At 34.3% G+C, this 17,256-nt stretch overlaps 1 protein-coding gene and 1 non-coding gene across 2 annotated transcripts; both read left to right on the forward strand.

Annotated features, from left to right (window-relative positions):
• Nucleotides 1-6,440: 6,440 nt before the first annotated feature.
• LOC147793193 (uncharacterized) lies at nt 6,441-7,741 on the forward strand. Its single transcript, XM_087121877.1, has 3 exons — nt 6,441-6,884; nt 7,317-7,386; nt 7,707-7,741. Exons 1-3 carry the CDS (start codon nt 6,441-6,443, stop codon nt 7,739-7,741), a joined length of 549 nt encoding a protein of 182 aa, XP_086978003.1.
• Nucleotides 7,742-14,519: 6,778 nt separating this feature from the next.
• TRNAP-CGG (transfer RNA proline (anticodon CGG)) lies at nt 14,520-14,591 on the forward strand. Its single transcript has one exon. It is a non-coding gene; the product is annotated as a tRNA-Pro (tRNA).
• Nucleotides 14,592-17,256: the final 2,665 nt, after the last annotated feature.

Genomic DNA, 17,256 nt, shown 5'->3' on the forward strand with positions numbered 1-17,256 from the left:
AGACCTAACATAACGTTCTATGCTTTTAACATATCATTTCATCATATACACATCATACCATGACATATTGCATCACAATGTATCATATCATAAACAAGTCATAACGTAAACACTTCGTAATCATATCGTTCTCTAACTTATCATAGCCTTAACGTTCTTAGACCTATCACAGACATATCATTACGTGAACGTACCTTAGTCATCTCATTACAAGAACTTAACCTAACGCTATCATTCTATCAATCAATCACAAACCTATCCCTTTCTACCCAGAACCTAACCGTATTCTTCCATCAATCTCTCTTATCCATATCACTCCGGTATGCAACCTAACCTTAACGTTTCATGAACGTAATTTACTCCTATCGTTACATTTCGTTTTGTGCATCATTTTTGTATCCTATCTCAAACATATCCTTGAACACATCGTACGTAATTATTATCATACAATTCACATATTATGACATATACATAACATATAGGAAGCATATCGATCCACAGAAAATTCACACATATCAATATATATGACACGTGCAGAACCACAAGGAACGTGTCAACATCAAATATAACCATGCTGATAGTAAGGTCACTTACCTGGTTAGCTTAAGTCGTTGTCACGTATATATCTTTAATGAAAGTTCGATTCTGTCCTTTGAAATCCAAGTCAACCTATGTGAGCCCATGACATCAGTTTCAAGTTTGAATTCTATAAAATTATTTCTATAATTTACATTGTTAAAATTCTGATATTTTGTGTTAGACAAAATTGAATGGAGTTCCATGCCCTCTGATATTTTCGGTTTTATTTTTAAATTCTGTTCAACAAGTCTTCCCTCAATCTTCCCTCCTCCCCTTTGTAATTATTTTCATTCTGTAAATAGATTGTGAATTGTGTAAATAAGATATTACTCTAACTCTATATTTATTTTCAGTAAACCGATATTATTGGCCAATTTTAATCCGTAGATTTATGTATCTGCCAACTAAATTTATTTTAATTCCAACCTTATTTTCTATTGTTGGATCGGTATGGTATGGCAACCCTAGAGGGGTGAATAGGGTTTTAACCACACAAGTGTTTAAACGTGATTAATTTTTCTAATGATGAAACTTTTTACAAATAAGTAGAAGATGATAATTACCATAACAAAATAATTCAAGTCAAAACAACAATCAAGTAGAACATACAATAAATCACAATAATAATTTTGAAATTAAATAGGAAAGAGTTAGAAAGATGACACCGTAGTTTTATAGTGGTTCGGTCAAACTCGACCTACTCCACTCCCCAAACGCCTCTTGGAAATTTGAATAAACAACTTTCTCGACTCTTTCCGCTGATCAGAGCCAAACCGCTACACTGCTCTTTTTACGAGTTCAAGAGCAAATTCAATCCTTTCCACAGCACAAGATCAAACCGGTACAAGTATTTGAATTTGATAGTAACACACCACAACTCTTTCAAAGAGTAGATTTACAATTTGGAGCACTCACAACTATCTTCTCACATTACAATAAAAAAATCTCTCTCAAGAATAAAATGAATAAAAATAAAATTGGAAGCTTGGAGAGAGCAACAAACAAGGGAGACTTTGAACAAATAAGGATTGGAGAATGTATGGAAGTTGTGTGTATGAAATGTGGGGAAGTTGATGAGTTTATATAGAGAATAAAAGTGGCAAAATGTAGGAATTAATATCGACCACTGGATTGTGTTAGGAAGAATGGAAGGTGGAGATTAAAAGTAAATAAATAAGAAAATTTTCTAAATCCATTTATTTAAAATTTTTAAGATAATAATAATAAAAAGTTATGTGAGTAACCGTCAAATGAAAATTCAAAATTTATTATAAATATAATAATATAATAATAATAAAAACTATGTGAGTAACTACCAAAATTTTAAAATATAATAATATAATAATATAATATAGTAATAATAAAAATCGATGTGAGTAACGGTTAGATTCAAATTTATATTTTGTAAAAATAATTTTATTTAGAAATATAATAATAGGAAAAACTCCGTCCTTTGTTACTCTTGTAAAATTATAAATGTCATACTTTGATATATTTTTATTTTTCCATCATTTTGATTTTGCTGCCACATCATCACGTCGGGTATGTTGTCTCGACTCTAATTTCTTAGTTTTAGCTCTTATTTGAGTAATTGAAAAGTGTTGAAATCGTTATTCCTGACCTTATATTGTGGACCGTTCAAAACACTGAAAATAGTTAATAATCAAAACATCAATCAATTAATTGATTGAAATTAATTAAAGTGAGATCAATGGCGAAAAGGTCAACATCTATAACTTCCAATGCTAACAAAAAATCTAATTAATTGAATATGGGATCCCATTACTATAGGATTGGTAAAATATCAAATATGAAAGAAATTTGATCCTAAATTAATTTCTTATAACCATAACTATAGAAGAAGGAAATCTGAGATAGGATTTTACCTAATAACAGACCAAAATCTCCACACATAAATGTGCATCATATTCTTCTGTTGAAACACCATTTCTTTTTCTCAAATCTGACTTTTTTTTTCTGTTTATTTTTTGGATGAACTGTGATATTGTGGGGTTGAGGAAAGAGGATGCCGATGAGAGGTTAGTGGAAAGAGGCGGGTAAATTTTATTTTTATTTTTATTTTTATTTTTATTTTTAAGTAATCGTTTTTAGTTATTTATTTATGAATTATTATTATTTTGACGTATATATTTTTTTATAATTATTTTTATTTGTTTATTTATTTTTATTATATATATATATATTTTTTGCTATTACAAAAACATTTGTTGAGAGGAGACAATTGAGAAACAAAAAGTTACTTTAAGAATTAAATATTTTTGTGAGTAAAGCAACCACAAGTAAGGTCTGATCAAAACATTGCACAAAGAGGTGAAGGAGACAATTGAGAAACAAAATTTTAAAGTTACTTCAAGAATTAACAAAGGACGGAAGGAAATCATTTTTCAACTCGATAACTGGGTTTGGATACATTTTCACAAGGAGCGATACCCATCTCAAACGAAGACAAAGTTACATCCAAGAGGGGATTACCCTTATCAAGTCCTTGAAATAATTAATAACAATGCATATAAAATGATCTTCCTAGAGAATTTTCAGCACATTCTACTTTCAATGTTGCTGACTCGAGTCCTTTTGATACTAAATATTTATATATAGTAAGAGTAGAAAAACGAAGCAGGCGTAGAAGAAAAACTAAGCAAGCTACTAAATATTGGGAACTATAACGTTGGATACGGAGGATGGAGGCGTAGAAAAACTAACTATATATATAGTACGAGTAGAAAAACTAAGCAAGCGTCGAAGAAAAACTAAGCAAGCTACTAAATATTTATATACAGTAGGCGTAGAAAAACTAACTATTTGGACTCTAGAACGTTGGATACGGAGGATGGAGGCTAACTATTTATAGTAAAAATGTGATAGAGATATATATACTAAATATTTATATAGAGTAAAAGTAGAAAAACTAAGCAGGCTACTAAATATTTATATATAGTAGGCGTAGAAGAAAAACTAAGAAAGCGACTAATATTTATATACTGTAGGCGTAGAAAAACTAACTATTTGGGCTCGAACGTTGGATACGGAGGCTGACTATTTATAGTAAAGATCTGATACAGATATATATACTAAATATTTATATATAGTAGGCCTAGACAAACTAAGCAGGCTACTAAATATTTACATATAGTAGGCTAAAAACTAACTATTTGACTCTAGAATGTTGGATATGGAGGCTGACTATTTATAGTAAAAATTTGATCGAGATATATATATTAAATATTTACATACAGTAGGCGTGGAAAAATTAAGAGGCTATTCAATATTTATATATAGTAGGCGTGGAAAAACTAAGAGGCTATTCAATATTTATATATAGTAGGCGTGGAAAAACTAAGAGGCTATTAAATATTTATATATAGGCATGGAAAAACTAAGAGGCTATTAAATATTTATATATAGTACGCGTGAAAAAACTAACTGGATATAGAGGCTGACTATTTAGAGTAAAAATCTAATAGAGATATATATACTAAATATGGGCGGGAAGCGGATACCTAACTATTTATAAAAAACTGATAGAGATATATATACTAAATATTTATATATATTTGACGGTTATATTGTTAAAGTTATATATATATATAATAAACTGAAATCATATATATACCCATTAGTCAGTGCTATATTTCTCATACTTCACCAATCATATATATACCCATTAGTCAATGCTATATTTCTCATACTTCACCTCCTCTCTTTGCATACCTTGAAGTCATTAATACAAAACTTTTAGTCAATATTTCTCCTTACATTTTCTCTATCAAGTTCTTTGTGTTCATTTAGATCGAGTGTCTGCGTTGTTGTATGATCCTAATAACTGGTATAGAGCGAAGTGAGATTATCACGGTATGTGAAGATGGAAAGTTCAAAGACAAGAATTGAAAAGTTTGATGGATTCGATATCAGTTTCTAGAAGATGCAGATTGAAGATTATATGACCAAAAAGATCTTCAGAAACCCCTTTTGGGGGTGAAGTAGAATATCATGACCACGGAGGACTGGAAGCTCAAGGATCGTCACGCCTTAGGGTTGATTTGGTTGACGCTGTCTAGAAACATGACGTTCAACATCATTAAAGAGAAGACGACATCGGGCCTATGGAAGGTGTTGTCAAATATGTACGAAAATCCGTCGGCTATGGACAAGGTGTATTTGATGCAAAGGTTGTTTAATCTACAAATGTCTGAAGGTAGCTTTGTTGCAGATCATATAAATTAGTTGAACGTGATTGTGAGCATTTGAGCTTAGTGGAAATTATGTTCAAAAATGAAATTAAAGCATTGATTTTGATGTCATCTTTACCTGAGTCGTGGTATACTGTTGTTGCTGCAATCAACAGTTCATGAGGATCTGATAAACTGAAGTTTGATGAAATTCGAGATGTCAGCAAAAGTATTCCCAAACGAGAAGTAAATTAATGAGACCAAACAAACATGAGCGATCAAATCAAGAAATCGAGAAAAATCTCTAAATAAACCGAACGTAAAATGTTGAAATTGTGGAGAAAAATGACACTTTTGGACAGATTGTACAAAATTGAACAAAAGAAAAATCACAAATTTGAAAATGACATTGATTCTATATATTCAACCGAAGATACAGAGGATGCTCTAATTTGTAGCATGAATAGCCCAACTGAATTCTGGATTTTAGATTCAGTTCCATCGTTTCATTTGTCTTCAAGTAAGGAATTGTTTCAAAATTTCAAAAAAGGAAATTTTGGGAAGGTGTATCTTGCCGACAATAAAACGTTGGAGATTGAAGGGAAGAGAGATGTCTGCATACAAATTCTAGCAGGAAATTGGTGGACGTTATAGGATGTTAGATATATTCCTGATCTCAAGAAGAATCTGATCTCTATTGGTCAATTGGATAGCACAGGTTATGCAGCCGAGTTTGGAAAGAGTTTGGGGAAGATTGTGAAGGGTGTCATGGTGGTAGCATGACACAAAATCTGGAACCGTATACCCCACTGTAGGGTGTATAAACATGGTTGCTATTGCTAAGAGTGCTTTCAATTAAAGTCTACTTGAATTGGAAGCACTCTGAGTAACAACAATCATGTTTATACACCTTACAGTAGTGTCAATAGACTTGCACATATGAGATTCAAAAAAATGAGATGATGGCTGTGAATGAAGTTTTATAAGGCCTAAAATCGATTGATATGGGTGTTTGTGCGAGCTGCGTTATGGAAAAATATAAACGAGTTAGCTTCACAAAAGTTGCCAAAGAACCGTAGAAAGTGCGATTGGAAATGGTTCATACAGACGTTTGGGGACCATCTCCAGTTTCATCATTTCTAGTACCAAAATTTCATTGGTTAGATGTCTCGCACTCTACAGCAACAACTCTCTGTTGTCCTAAGGCTATTCAGATATCTCACTGCCACTCTATTAAGAGGATATTTTGGAGATATATTTTAATAATTAGTTAGAATATATCTGAGATATTTAGGGAGTTGTTAGTATAGATTTGATTAACGTATATTTTATTTATTTACAAGATTTAGTTAGTTATATTTTTTTTTTCTATTTTTAGGTATTAGTTGATAGTTTGTATCCTATTTAAACGTGGTAAACCTGAATGAAGATCATACTTTCGATCCCAATTCTATTTCTATTTCTCATTCTTAACATGGTATCAGAGCACCGATCTTGGTGTTCTTAAATATCAAAATTTCCTTTATGGCGGAATCAGCCAAATCCAGCTTCAAAATTTCGGATGTTGATTTAACACATCCTTACTATATTCATCACTCTGATCAGCCAGGATATTCACTTGTTCCAATCAAATTAAATGGAGCAAATTACCAATCCTGGAGTAAATCAGTTATGCATGCTCTTATTGCCAAGAAGAAAATTGGCTTCATTGATGGCACAATTGAGGAACCGTCCCAAGATGCAAATTCAACTGAATTCGAACTCTGGAATCAGTGCAACAGTATGATAATATCTTGGTTAACTCATTCCGTTGAAGCAGATATCGCTAAAGGCACTATTCACGCCAAGATAGCTCATCAAGTGTGGGTTGATCTTCACGATCAATTCTCACAAAAGAATGCTCCAGCAATTTTTCAAATACAAAACTCGATAGCAACGATGTCACAAGGAACCATGGCACTGTCAACATATTTCACCAAGCTCAAAGCACTCTGGGATGAGCTGGAAGCGTACCGCACACCATTTACCTGTAATCAACGTCAAATACATATTGATCAACGCGAAGAAGACAAGTTGATGCAATTTCTCATGGGGCTTAATGAGTCTTATAAAATGGTGAGATCTAACATATTGATGATGTCTCCATTACCTAATGTGAGGCAAGCCTATTCATTACTTGTACAAGAAGAGATGCAGCGTCAGGTAACTTCTGAACCTACTGAGAGTTTCTCGATTGCATCAGCAGTGTAGAAGAAAACAATATATTCAAAATTTACCAAGGAAAAATCGTGTGAACACTGCAATAAAAGTGGTCATACAAGCAATGAGTGTCGAATTCTTAAGTTTCACTGTAAGTTTTGTGATAGAAGGGGCCATACAGAAGATTGGTGTTGACAGAAAAATAACTTTGGAAGGACAAGACAAGTCAATCAACACAATAATCATGGATATTGATCATCTGCAAATATGACCGATATTTCACAATTGAATACAGAAGAATAGTCACCTAATTCCATTCCAAATTTTTTTTCTGGGCAATTACGACAGATAGCACAAGCCTTATCTACAATCAATCATCACCCTTCTGGTAATTCTGACAATCACATCAATGTTGCAGGTTTGTTTCCCATATCTACATTATCTATTAACTCTGCGAGTTCTAATTCATGGATTCTCGATAGTGGAGCTACAAATCATGTAGTATCAAAATCTTATGTTATGACTGAACCAAAAGCTGCCATCATGTCTACAATAAATTTGCCTAATGGAGAGACAGCACGTGTGTCACATACTGGCAATATTTCCCTTAACCCTAACCTTAAATTAAACAACGTTTTATGTGTGCCTTCATTCAATTTAAACCTAATGTCGATCAGCAAACTTACCAATAACTTGAAATGTTATGTCACCTTCTATCCTAATTCTTGTGTTATGCAGGACTTGGCGACGGAGAAGATGATTGGCTCGGGTAAACAATTTGGAGGTCTCTATCATATTTCTTCATCTCCAATCAAATCTTCAGGTCATCAAGTATCTCAGTCATCTGATTTGTGGCATTTACGCCTAGGTCATCCTTCTTTTTCTAGTTTTAAATTTCTAGCTAATCAATTGCATCTTAATAATGCTCTCATAATTGTAGTATCTGCTCGTTAGCAAAACAAACTAGGTTGTCTTTCCCAAGAAGTTCAATAACAACTCATTCTGCCTTTGATCTGATACATTGTGCTGTTTGGGGACCACATAAAATTCCTACCCATTCTTGTTTGCGTTTTTTTCTCACTATTGTTGATGATTTTACTCGATGTACTTGGGTTTTTCTAATGCAACATAAGTCAGAAGTACATTATTTGTTAATAAACTTTGTTAAATTCGTTCAAACTCAATTTCATACTACTATCAAGATAGTTCGATCAGACAATGGGACTGAGTTCCTATCTTTGCAACCATTCTTTACTTCTTGTGGTATTGAATTTCAGTGCACTTGTGTCTATACTCCACAACAAAATGGAGTCGTAGAACGTAAGCATCGCCATATCCTAAATGTAGCTAGGTCTCTTCTTTTTCAGTCACAGGTTCCACTTAATTTTTGGGGAGAGTGCATTTGAACGGCTGTTTATCTTATAAATAGAACGCCATCACCATTGTTATCTAACAAGACACCCTTTGAAGCACTCTACAAACGACCACTTACATTTCATCATCTTAAAGTTTTTGGTTGTAAATGTTATGCAACTATAGTACATCCTAAGCAAAAATTTGAACCTCGGGCAATTCCTTGTGTTTTCGTAGGATATCCTTGTGGTCATAAAGGTTACAAGTTGTATGACATGCAATCTCACAAATTCATTATCAGTCGTGATGTTAAATTTTGTGAAGATAATTTTTCTTTTTCATTAGCTTCACAAACTTCGACATTAGCTCCTTCGACTCCTGTTGTACCACTTCATGATCCATCCTCCACCTTCTATTTCTTCACCTCTTATTCCTCCTTCACCTCCTATCCCTTCACCTACTACTTCGTCGTCTCCTCCACCTTCTCCAGATTCGCCCACTAATTCCAATCCTATCCCACCTGATACATCAGCTCCACTCCGACATTCTACTCGTACTAAACAGCCTCCAGCTTGGCATAAGAATTATGAGATGTCTTCTGGAGCCAATCATTTAACCTCTAGCTCGAGTCCCGGCACTGGCACCAGGTATCCCCTTCATCATTACCTTTCATTCTCTCATTTTTCTCCTACTCAACGTGCTTTTCTAGCTCTTATTACATCCCAGACAGAACCTAAAACCTACGACGAGGCAGTTGGCGACCCGTTATGGCAGCAGGCTATGAATGATGAAATTGCAGCTTTGAAACGTAATCATACATGGTCTCTCGTTCCTCTACCACCTGGTTATAAAGCTATTGGTTGTCGTTGGGTGTACAAAATTAAATACAACTCTGATGGTTCTGTTGAACGTTATAAAGCTCGACTTGTAGCAAAGGGATACACTCAGGTTGAAGGTATTGATTACACAGAAACATTTTCCCCTTCAACGAAACTTACTACACTTCGTTGCTTACTCACTGTTGTTGCTGCCCGAAAATGGTTCACCCATCAGTTGGATGTTCAAAATGCCTTTCTCCATGGTAATCTAGACGAGGAAGTTTATATGTCTTTACCACCAGGTCTTCGCCGACAGGGGGAGAATACAGTATGTCGGCTCCATAAATCTCTTTATGGATTAAAACAGGCTTCTCGCAATTGGTTCTCCATATTTTCTACAGCTATACAAAATGCAGGCTACACTCAGTCTAAAGCAAATTACTCTTTGTTTACTAAGAGTAAAGGTACTTCTTTCACTGCAGTTCTAATCTATGTGGATGATATTCTGTTGACAGGCAATGATCTCAAAGAAATTCAATATCTCAAGACTAGTTTACTCCAGAAATTTCTTATCAAAGATTTAGGAAATTTGAAATATTTTCTAGGCATTGAATTTTCTCGATCTAGAAAAGGAATTTTTATGTCTCAAATGAAGTATGCTCTAGACATCCTTCAAGACAAAAGTCTTACAGGAGCACGTCCAAACAAATTTCCTATGGATCAAAATCTGAAACTTTCTTTAACTGAAGGAGAGAAGTTGAATGATCCAAGTAAATACAGACGGTTGATTGGCAGATTAATATATTTGACCGTCACTAGGCCTGACATAGCTTATTCAGTTCGTATGCTTAGCCAATTTATGCATGAACCAAGAAAACCACATTGGGAGGCAGCTCTTCGAGTTCTGAGGTACATCAAAGGCACTCCTGGTCAAGGACTCCTACTGCCATCTGAAAACAATTTAAGATTACAAGCATATTGCGATTCTAACTAGGGTGGTGAACTTCCAGACGGTCTATTTTTGGGTTTTGCATTTTCCTCGAAAATTCAATTATTTCTTGGAAGTCTAAAAAGTAGTCTAATGTGTCCAGATCATCAGCAGAAACTGAGTATCGAGCTATGACAAATACTTGTTTAGAGTTAACTTGGTTAAGATACATTCTTCAAGACTTGAATGTTCCACTGTCCGAACCAGCATTATTATATTGTGATAATCAAGCAGCATTACATATAGCATCCAATCCAGTTTTTCACGAACGTACAAAACACATTGAAATAGATTGTCATATAGTTCGAGAAAAGTTACAAGCTGGAATCATCAAACCGTGTTATGTTTCGACCAAAATGCAATTGGCAGATGTTTTTACTAAAGCTTTGGGAAGACAGCAGTTTGACTTTTTGAAGGACAAGTTGGGTGTGATCGACATACACTCTCCAACTTGAGGGGGAGTATTAAGAGGATATTTTGGACATATATTTTAATAATTAGTTAGAATATATCTGAGATATTTAGGGAGTTTATAGATTTGATTAACCCTATATTTTATTTATTTACAAGATTTAGTTAGTTATATATTTTTTTTCTATTTTTAGGTTTTAGTTGATAGTTTGTATCCTATTTAAACGTGGTAAACCTGAATGAAGATCATACTTTCGATTCCAATTCTATTTCTATTTCTCATTCTTAACACACTCTTTTCCTCCTCACCATATCTAAACACTATAACTTTGATCCAGTATTGTCTTATATGGTTAACATTCCCTCTTTAATGTACAAGGACATTTTATAACTACCACGAAACTCAAAACATACAATAAATTCATACCAGTTTTAAAACATATCATATACTTCGAAATAGGGTTAGACTGCTTACTTGATCGTGGCGAGACGTGTCATCCAACTAAGTCATAGAGATATACGACTCTTTATTCTAAGAAAAATCTATATAATCTAAAATTCGACTACTCTAATATTAATCTATCACAACCCAAATTTGGAGGGTTCATGTAATAGCCCAAAAATAAATAAAGAAATAAACAAATAAAAATAATTATAAAAATAGTTAAAATAATAATAATAATACATTAATTAATTAATTAATTAATTAAAATAAAATAAATAAATAAATAAATAAAACCCACAGAAATAGTGAGGTAGTATTTCTTTAAAGCCATCTGCTACTACATTTTTCAGGTTAAGGCAAGACATTCCTTTACTAACCTTTTGTAGTTCAAACTCCTTTTTCCTCACGGACCGGTTTCGAACCACCACTAGTGTCTTCTCCATTATCCTCAAGCCTTAGAACGGGATTGTGGAATCCGGTGAGTGACTAAACTTGGGAGGGATTTTGTATATGTGAAGAGAGTGTTTGTGAAAGGTTTTTCTCAAGGTTTTTCTCAAGGTTTTTCACCAGGAAGAAGAAGACCTTCCATATACAGTGATCACTCTATTTAAAGAGTCATGTTTGCATGTTCATGCAAATTTGAGATCACCAAATTTTGACACTTAAAATTCCACTCAAATGTTTGGGATTATGTGGCAAGCATGCATGTTTGAGTTAACCAAATTTTGACACTTAAAATTCCACTCAAACTTGTGGGGTTTATTTGGGAAGCATGCAAGTTTGGTTAAACCAAATTTTGACACCTCAAAATTCCACTAACATGGAATTTTCCATTAAATGGAGTAACATTTTGACTTTCTTCATTTTAATTCAACAATTAATTTGAATAATGAATTTCAAATTAAAGTAACATTAAATGATTAATTGAACTATTTAATTAATATTTAATATTAATTCAAATGTCAATCCCAATCAATTCCGATACATAATTGATTAAGATATTTAAATCTTATTTACATATCTCAAATTCTCTCTTTTTGTTTAATTCGTAAATAAAACAAAAATGCGGTTAAATATATTGTATATATGTAGCGCATATTCCCTAATTTGAATTCGAACACTTCGAACTCACTCGTCACACTGTTCTATGGTTTAGTCCGATATGAGCTAGCAGAGGGACTTAATGGACCTATAGATCATGGGCTCCAACGATCCAAGATTAACCGGTTAAACTCATTAACCTTGTTAACCAACATTCGTTAACTACTAGGACACTCCACTATAGCCTAGTAGTTGCACTCCCCTCACTATAGATATATTTCTGTCCATTTGATATAACCATGATTAGTAAGTTGATCCTTCACAGGTTGTTTGTAACTAGAGCTGGGTCAATTTACCGTTTTACCCCTAAAGTTACTTCTTGTTCCTTATGTCTCACTGATCCTCTAATGAACAATTTGTTTGTGGTCCAACCAGTAAACCGAATCCCTCTCAAGCTAATGAGAGGGTGGGGCCCCTCGTTCAAGACCTGGAGTCGGTGCTTAAGGGAACTAACTCTCTTCTATCCCTAAAAGTGGGTAGGAGTGAATTCCATCTTGCACCCCACGTCCCTAGCCATTCACCCAGTCTTACCCCTGAAATGGGAGGCCTATTGAGTCGGCGAACTAGAGCCATTCTCACCCATGCAAATCTAAGGATAATTCCGAATAAAAAGAAGTTCATGGTTAGCTCAGGATTAAAACCGAGTTACCTAGGTTATCGAATGAAAAGAAAATCAGTCTCAACAGTAAACGACATTATAAAGTGAGAGTGGTTTTCTTCATGGTCCGATCTTATGCAATACTCATTGAATAGAACGCCCCCACTCACATGTCTCCACATGTACAATTTAGTGATCACATTGTTTATATCATATACAAAAGTGGGCCGCATCCATAGTGTCCCCAGAATAAGGTACTCAGCCTTATCCTTATACTATAGATCATTTTGACTATATCTACTTGAACTTGATCCACTCTTATGTCTCTACATATAGTTCAAGTAATCATACTATAGCCAGAGTGTTCTTAGTTTATTGGATTTAGATTAATGATCGTAAAGTTCACTTTATTCAATAACAATCTTTACTGAATAAACAACAATAATAACATTATTGAAAATAGAATATGTTTTTGTTTACAAACTATGAGTTTTAGGACATAAAACCCAACAGATTTGAGGTTTGTTTTAACTACGGAATGTCCCCTAGACCCCTGCTGAAATGCAAACCGAATAGTTTGGGTTGCATTTGACAAAAAGGGTAAGGGGAAAGATAAGATTCCTACCGACCACAAACTTAAGGTTCAAAATGCAGATAATGGAAAATGTTTCCATTGCAATAAAAACGGGCACGAGAAAAGTCACTGCCCAAAATACCTTGCAGAGAAGAAAGCCAAAAAGGCACAACAAGGTAAATATGATTTACTAGTTGTAGAAATACATTTAGTAGAGTATGATCACTTAACCTGGATACTGGATTCAGGGGCCACTAATCATATTTGTTCTGTTTTTTCAAGAAACTAGTTCCTGGAGAGTGTTTGCAGAAGGCGAGATAACACTCAGGGTTGGAACAGAAGAAGTTGTCTCAGCAAGATCAGTAGAAAATTTAAAGTTGTTTTTCAGAGATAAATTCATTATATTAGATAATGTACTTTTTGGTCTAGTGGTATGATTCTCGCTTTGGGTGCGAGAGGTCTCGAGTTCAATTCTCGGGATCGTTACCATGCATCTCCATTAGTCTTACTTTATATGATTGATTATATTAACAATTTATATGAAGATCAAATAAAGTTTATTAATTAAGAATTCCGTGTATTGATTGTAAAGGGTTGATGATTTTCTTTCCGTTAAATCCTTGAACTTCCACCTATACAAAAAGACGGACCTCAACAAAATGCTTTGAGCCCCTCAGCTCCCAAGAAATATAGATTTCAAACTTGAGAGAAAAAATCATATCAAGTGAGAGCTAAAAATGATAGATGAAAAAATCATATCAAGCTAAAAATGATAGATGAAAAAATCATATCAAGTGAGAGCTAAAAATGATAGATGTTCGAATTTCGTCCAGTGGTATTATTCTTGCTTAGGGTGTGAGAGGTCATATGACAATAGTGAGATTGGTCATATCATTATGATTCTAATTTGAGATTACATTTACTGGCATGTTTTTTCTAGCATGAGATAGCAATCCCATTATAAATATTGTTAAATGGTAGGGTTTTTCTAACATGAGATAGCAATCCCATTATAACTATTGTTAAATGGTCGCAAAGAATTCTCAACGTAGTAAAATTGTGAAAGGGACGAAGTAAATCCCAAAGGAATGCACATATGCTTTAGTGGCAATGCAGCTTCAACCAAAATAATTTGAGCGGAGTCATTCATAATCTCAAACGTACAAGGTAGGTTCTAAAGCACAAAAACATGTGGATAAATTTTAAATATAGAGGCGCATAAAACATATGGACTAGCAACTAAAAATGATAGATTCACTACAAGGGCATTTGGTCTAGTGGTATGATTCTCGCTTCGGGTGCGAGAGGTCTCGAGTTTGATTCTCGAAATGCCCCTTTTCAATTATATCAAGTTGAACAAAGAAATAAAGATGTTTGAAAAAAAAAAAGGAAGAAGAAGCTATATATATATATCTTTTTAATTATAATTTATAATTGTGTAGGTAAGATTCTCTTCCAATCTTGGAAACGATATCACTTTCAAATTATTCCATGAGGGCTTGAGAAAGTCTTGCAAAAGAAGATGATGGTAGTACCATTTATTTTTGCAGAATTTTGATAGAGCCTCGACCCTAACTTCAAAGGCATTACACCCTTGACCCTAACTACAAGGGCATTTGGTCTAGTGGTATGATTCACGCTTCGGGTGCGAGAGGTTTCGAGTTCGATTTTCGAAATGCTCCCAACAATTATATCAAATTGAATAAAGAAATAATTCACATGGATGTTTATAAAAAAAAAAAAAAAAGAAGAAGAAGAATAGAAGACTCGAAACCTCTTCCAATCATTCCATGAGGACTATGAGGACTTGAGATTCTTTCAGCAGTGAGACAATGATTATGCGACTCGACGAACAAGTCAACTATGCAAAATTCAAACTGCATGGACAACAGCAGTGTATGCTCGAGTCACGTTTGGAAGAAACTAGTCACATTCTCCTATAATACATTTTGGGAAATTTTAGTCCGGGAGGGTGTAGATATGATTTTGATGACTAGTCATACACCCTAGTGGCACAACAATAATGGTAAAGACCTATAATACATTTTGGAAAATTTTAGTCCGGGAGGGTGTAGATATGATTTTGGTGACTAGTCATACACCCTAGTGGCACAACAATAATGGTAAAGACCTATCTAACATGAAAGCAAGTAAAAGGGGTTTGGAATGAGCATGCCGCCTTGGACAACAAATTATTTACAAAAATTGCTGAGACATGCAGCCATAGACAACACGCCATGGGCAATCGTGATCGTGACATCTGTCCCCACACAATTTATTGATATCTACATCAACCAACTCTTCATATACTCAGCATTGTAGGACGAGGCTGACTTTAGGTCTCTCAATGCGCTTCCAGCTGATCTCAGAATGAGGAGTCTCTTCCAATCTACTAGGAGCTGTTGAAAATCACTTCTCGGTTCGTTGACTCTTCATGTCTTCTCTGTTGGTGTCTTCCCTACTTTCTTCGCATGAAAATCTTTCTTCTTTGCATGACGTCATACCACCTGCTTCTGCTTGATGTCTTCTTGGTCAAAATAATAACGTTTCAAGTTACTGACGTGGACAACAAGGTTAGTCCGCATCCATAAGAGCAATTGGATCCTATATGATGTCTTCATAATCTTGTGGATAACTTCGACTAGTCCATAGTATTTTTGCACCAGTCTTTGGTTCTTGTTGCTTTGAACTTGAAGTTGATATGACGTTAACTTATATAAACTCTCTATTTTTCTTGAAATTGTTGTTGTTGACGCTTCCGACTGACCCTTCTCTTCATCCATCTGGTATTTCTGTGTGAACATGTGTTGCTTCAGTGACTTGTTTTTTTTCTTCCTTCTCCAATAGAGGCGTTGGCTTGGTGTCTTTGCCCAGCATTTGAGTGATCATTGCAAGAGCCTCTGCAGGTCTAATAAACTTGACTGTTAACAAGTCATTTAGCTTTTCATAGAATTTAGCTAGCTATCCAGATTTCGTGGTATGATTCTTGCTTTTGGTGCTAGAGGTCTCGAGTTTGATAACCAAGAATGACCCAATTCACTCCTCTCGGAAGAGAATGTTTGCTCTTAACATCATTTTGTGTTTCACTTTCAATTGACATACCTATCCAGATTTAAAACTAATCTTGTGATTTATCTCTCCGGGTGAGAATAAACCCATTATCTAACCTTCTTGTTTTGCGTCGTGGTATTCCATGTAGTGGGTTGGTTCACTCGAGCTCCCCTTTTCAAATACAACAATGGCAGCAAGCGTAGATTCATCATGGCTAAGATTCTTTCTCAATTGTACTATCGTCATCATTTTCACCCCTCTTGGTTGGTGGATGTTTGTCTGAATGATCGTCATGTTAGACTCCGTTATTACTAGGCATGTAACTTACCTAGAAAATTAATTCCAAGAAAATTTACCAAGTCGGGTTAGACTCCATTACTACTAGGCATGTAACTTACCAAGTCTCCAGCTTGATAATGAACTTACCAAGAAAATTAATTCTAAGATGCTTGTAGTTTGAACGATTGAGAGATCATCTCCTCTTGATTTCTTCTTCAATTGTGTTCCTTAACTTACCCTACAGCTAATTGTATAAGGCTCATTAAATGAATCAATCTCTAGACCAAGAATTTTGGACTCAAATTTCTAAATTTCAAACTTAAAACATTTACAGAAAGTAAACTGATGGGTTCCAACGTTCCAATATCTTTTAGCCTTTGATTTCTTAACCAAAGTGTTTCCTCTCATAGCCATAAAGTTGTACAAATTGGTTTAAAAGGATGATATTCATTATGGATGAGTAATTTCGCGATTTTCAGAATTCTTGGCTAAAAGTTGCATTAAGAAATTGAAAGCCTCCATTGGCTTATTTTTCTTCCCACCCTCCTTACAAACTTAGTATTTGTGCAAGTTAGATATGGAGGCTGACTATTTATAGTAAAAATATATACTAAATATTTATATATAGTAGGCGGTTATATCTATTAAAGCTATATGTAATAAACTGAAA

The sequence above is a fragment of the Cucurbita pepo genome, chromosome 3 (genome assembly GCF_057944985.1).
Source record: "Cucurbita pepo subsp. pepo isolate OVF chromosome 3, ASM5794498v1, whole genome shotgun sequence".
Lineage (NCBI taxonomy): Eukaryota > Viridiplantae > Streptophyta > Magnoliopsida > Cucurbitales > Cucurbitaceae > Cucurbita > Cucurbita pepo.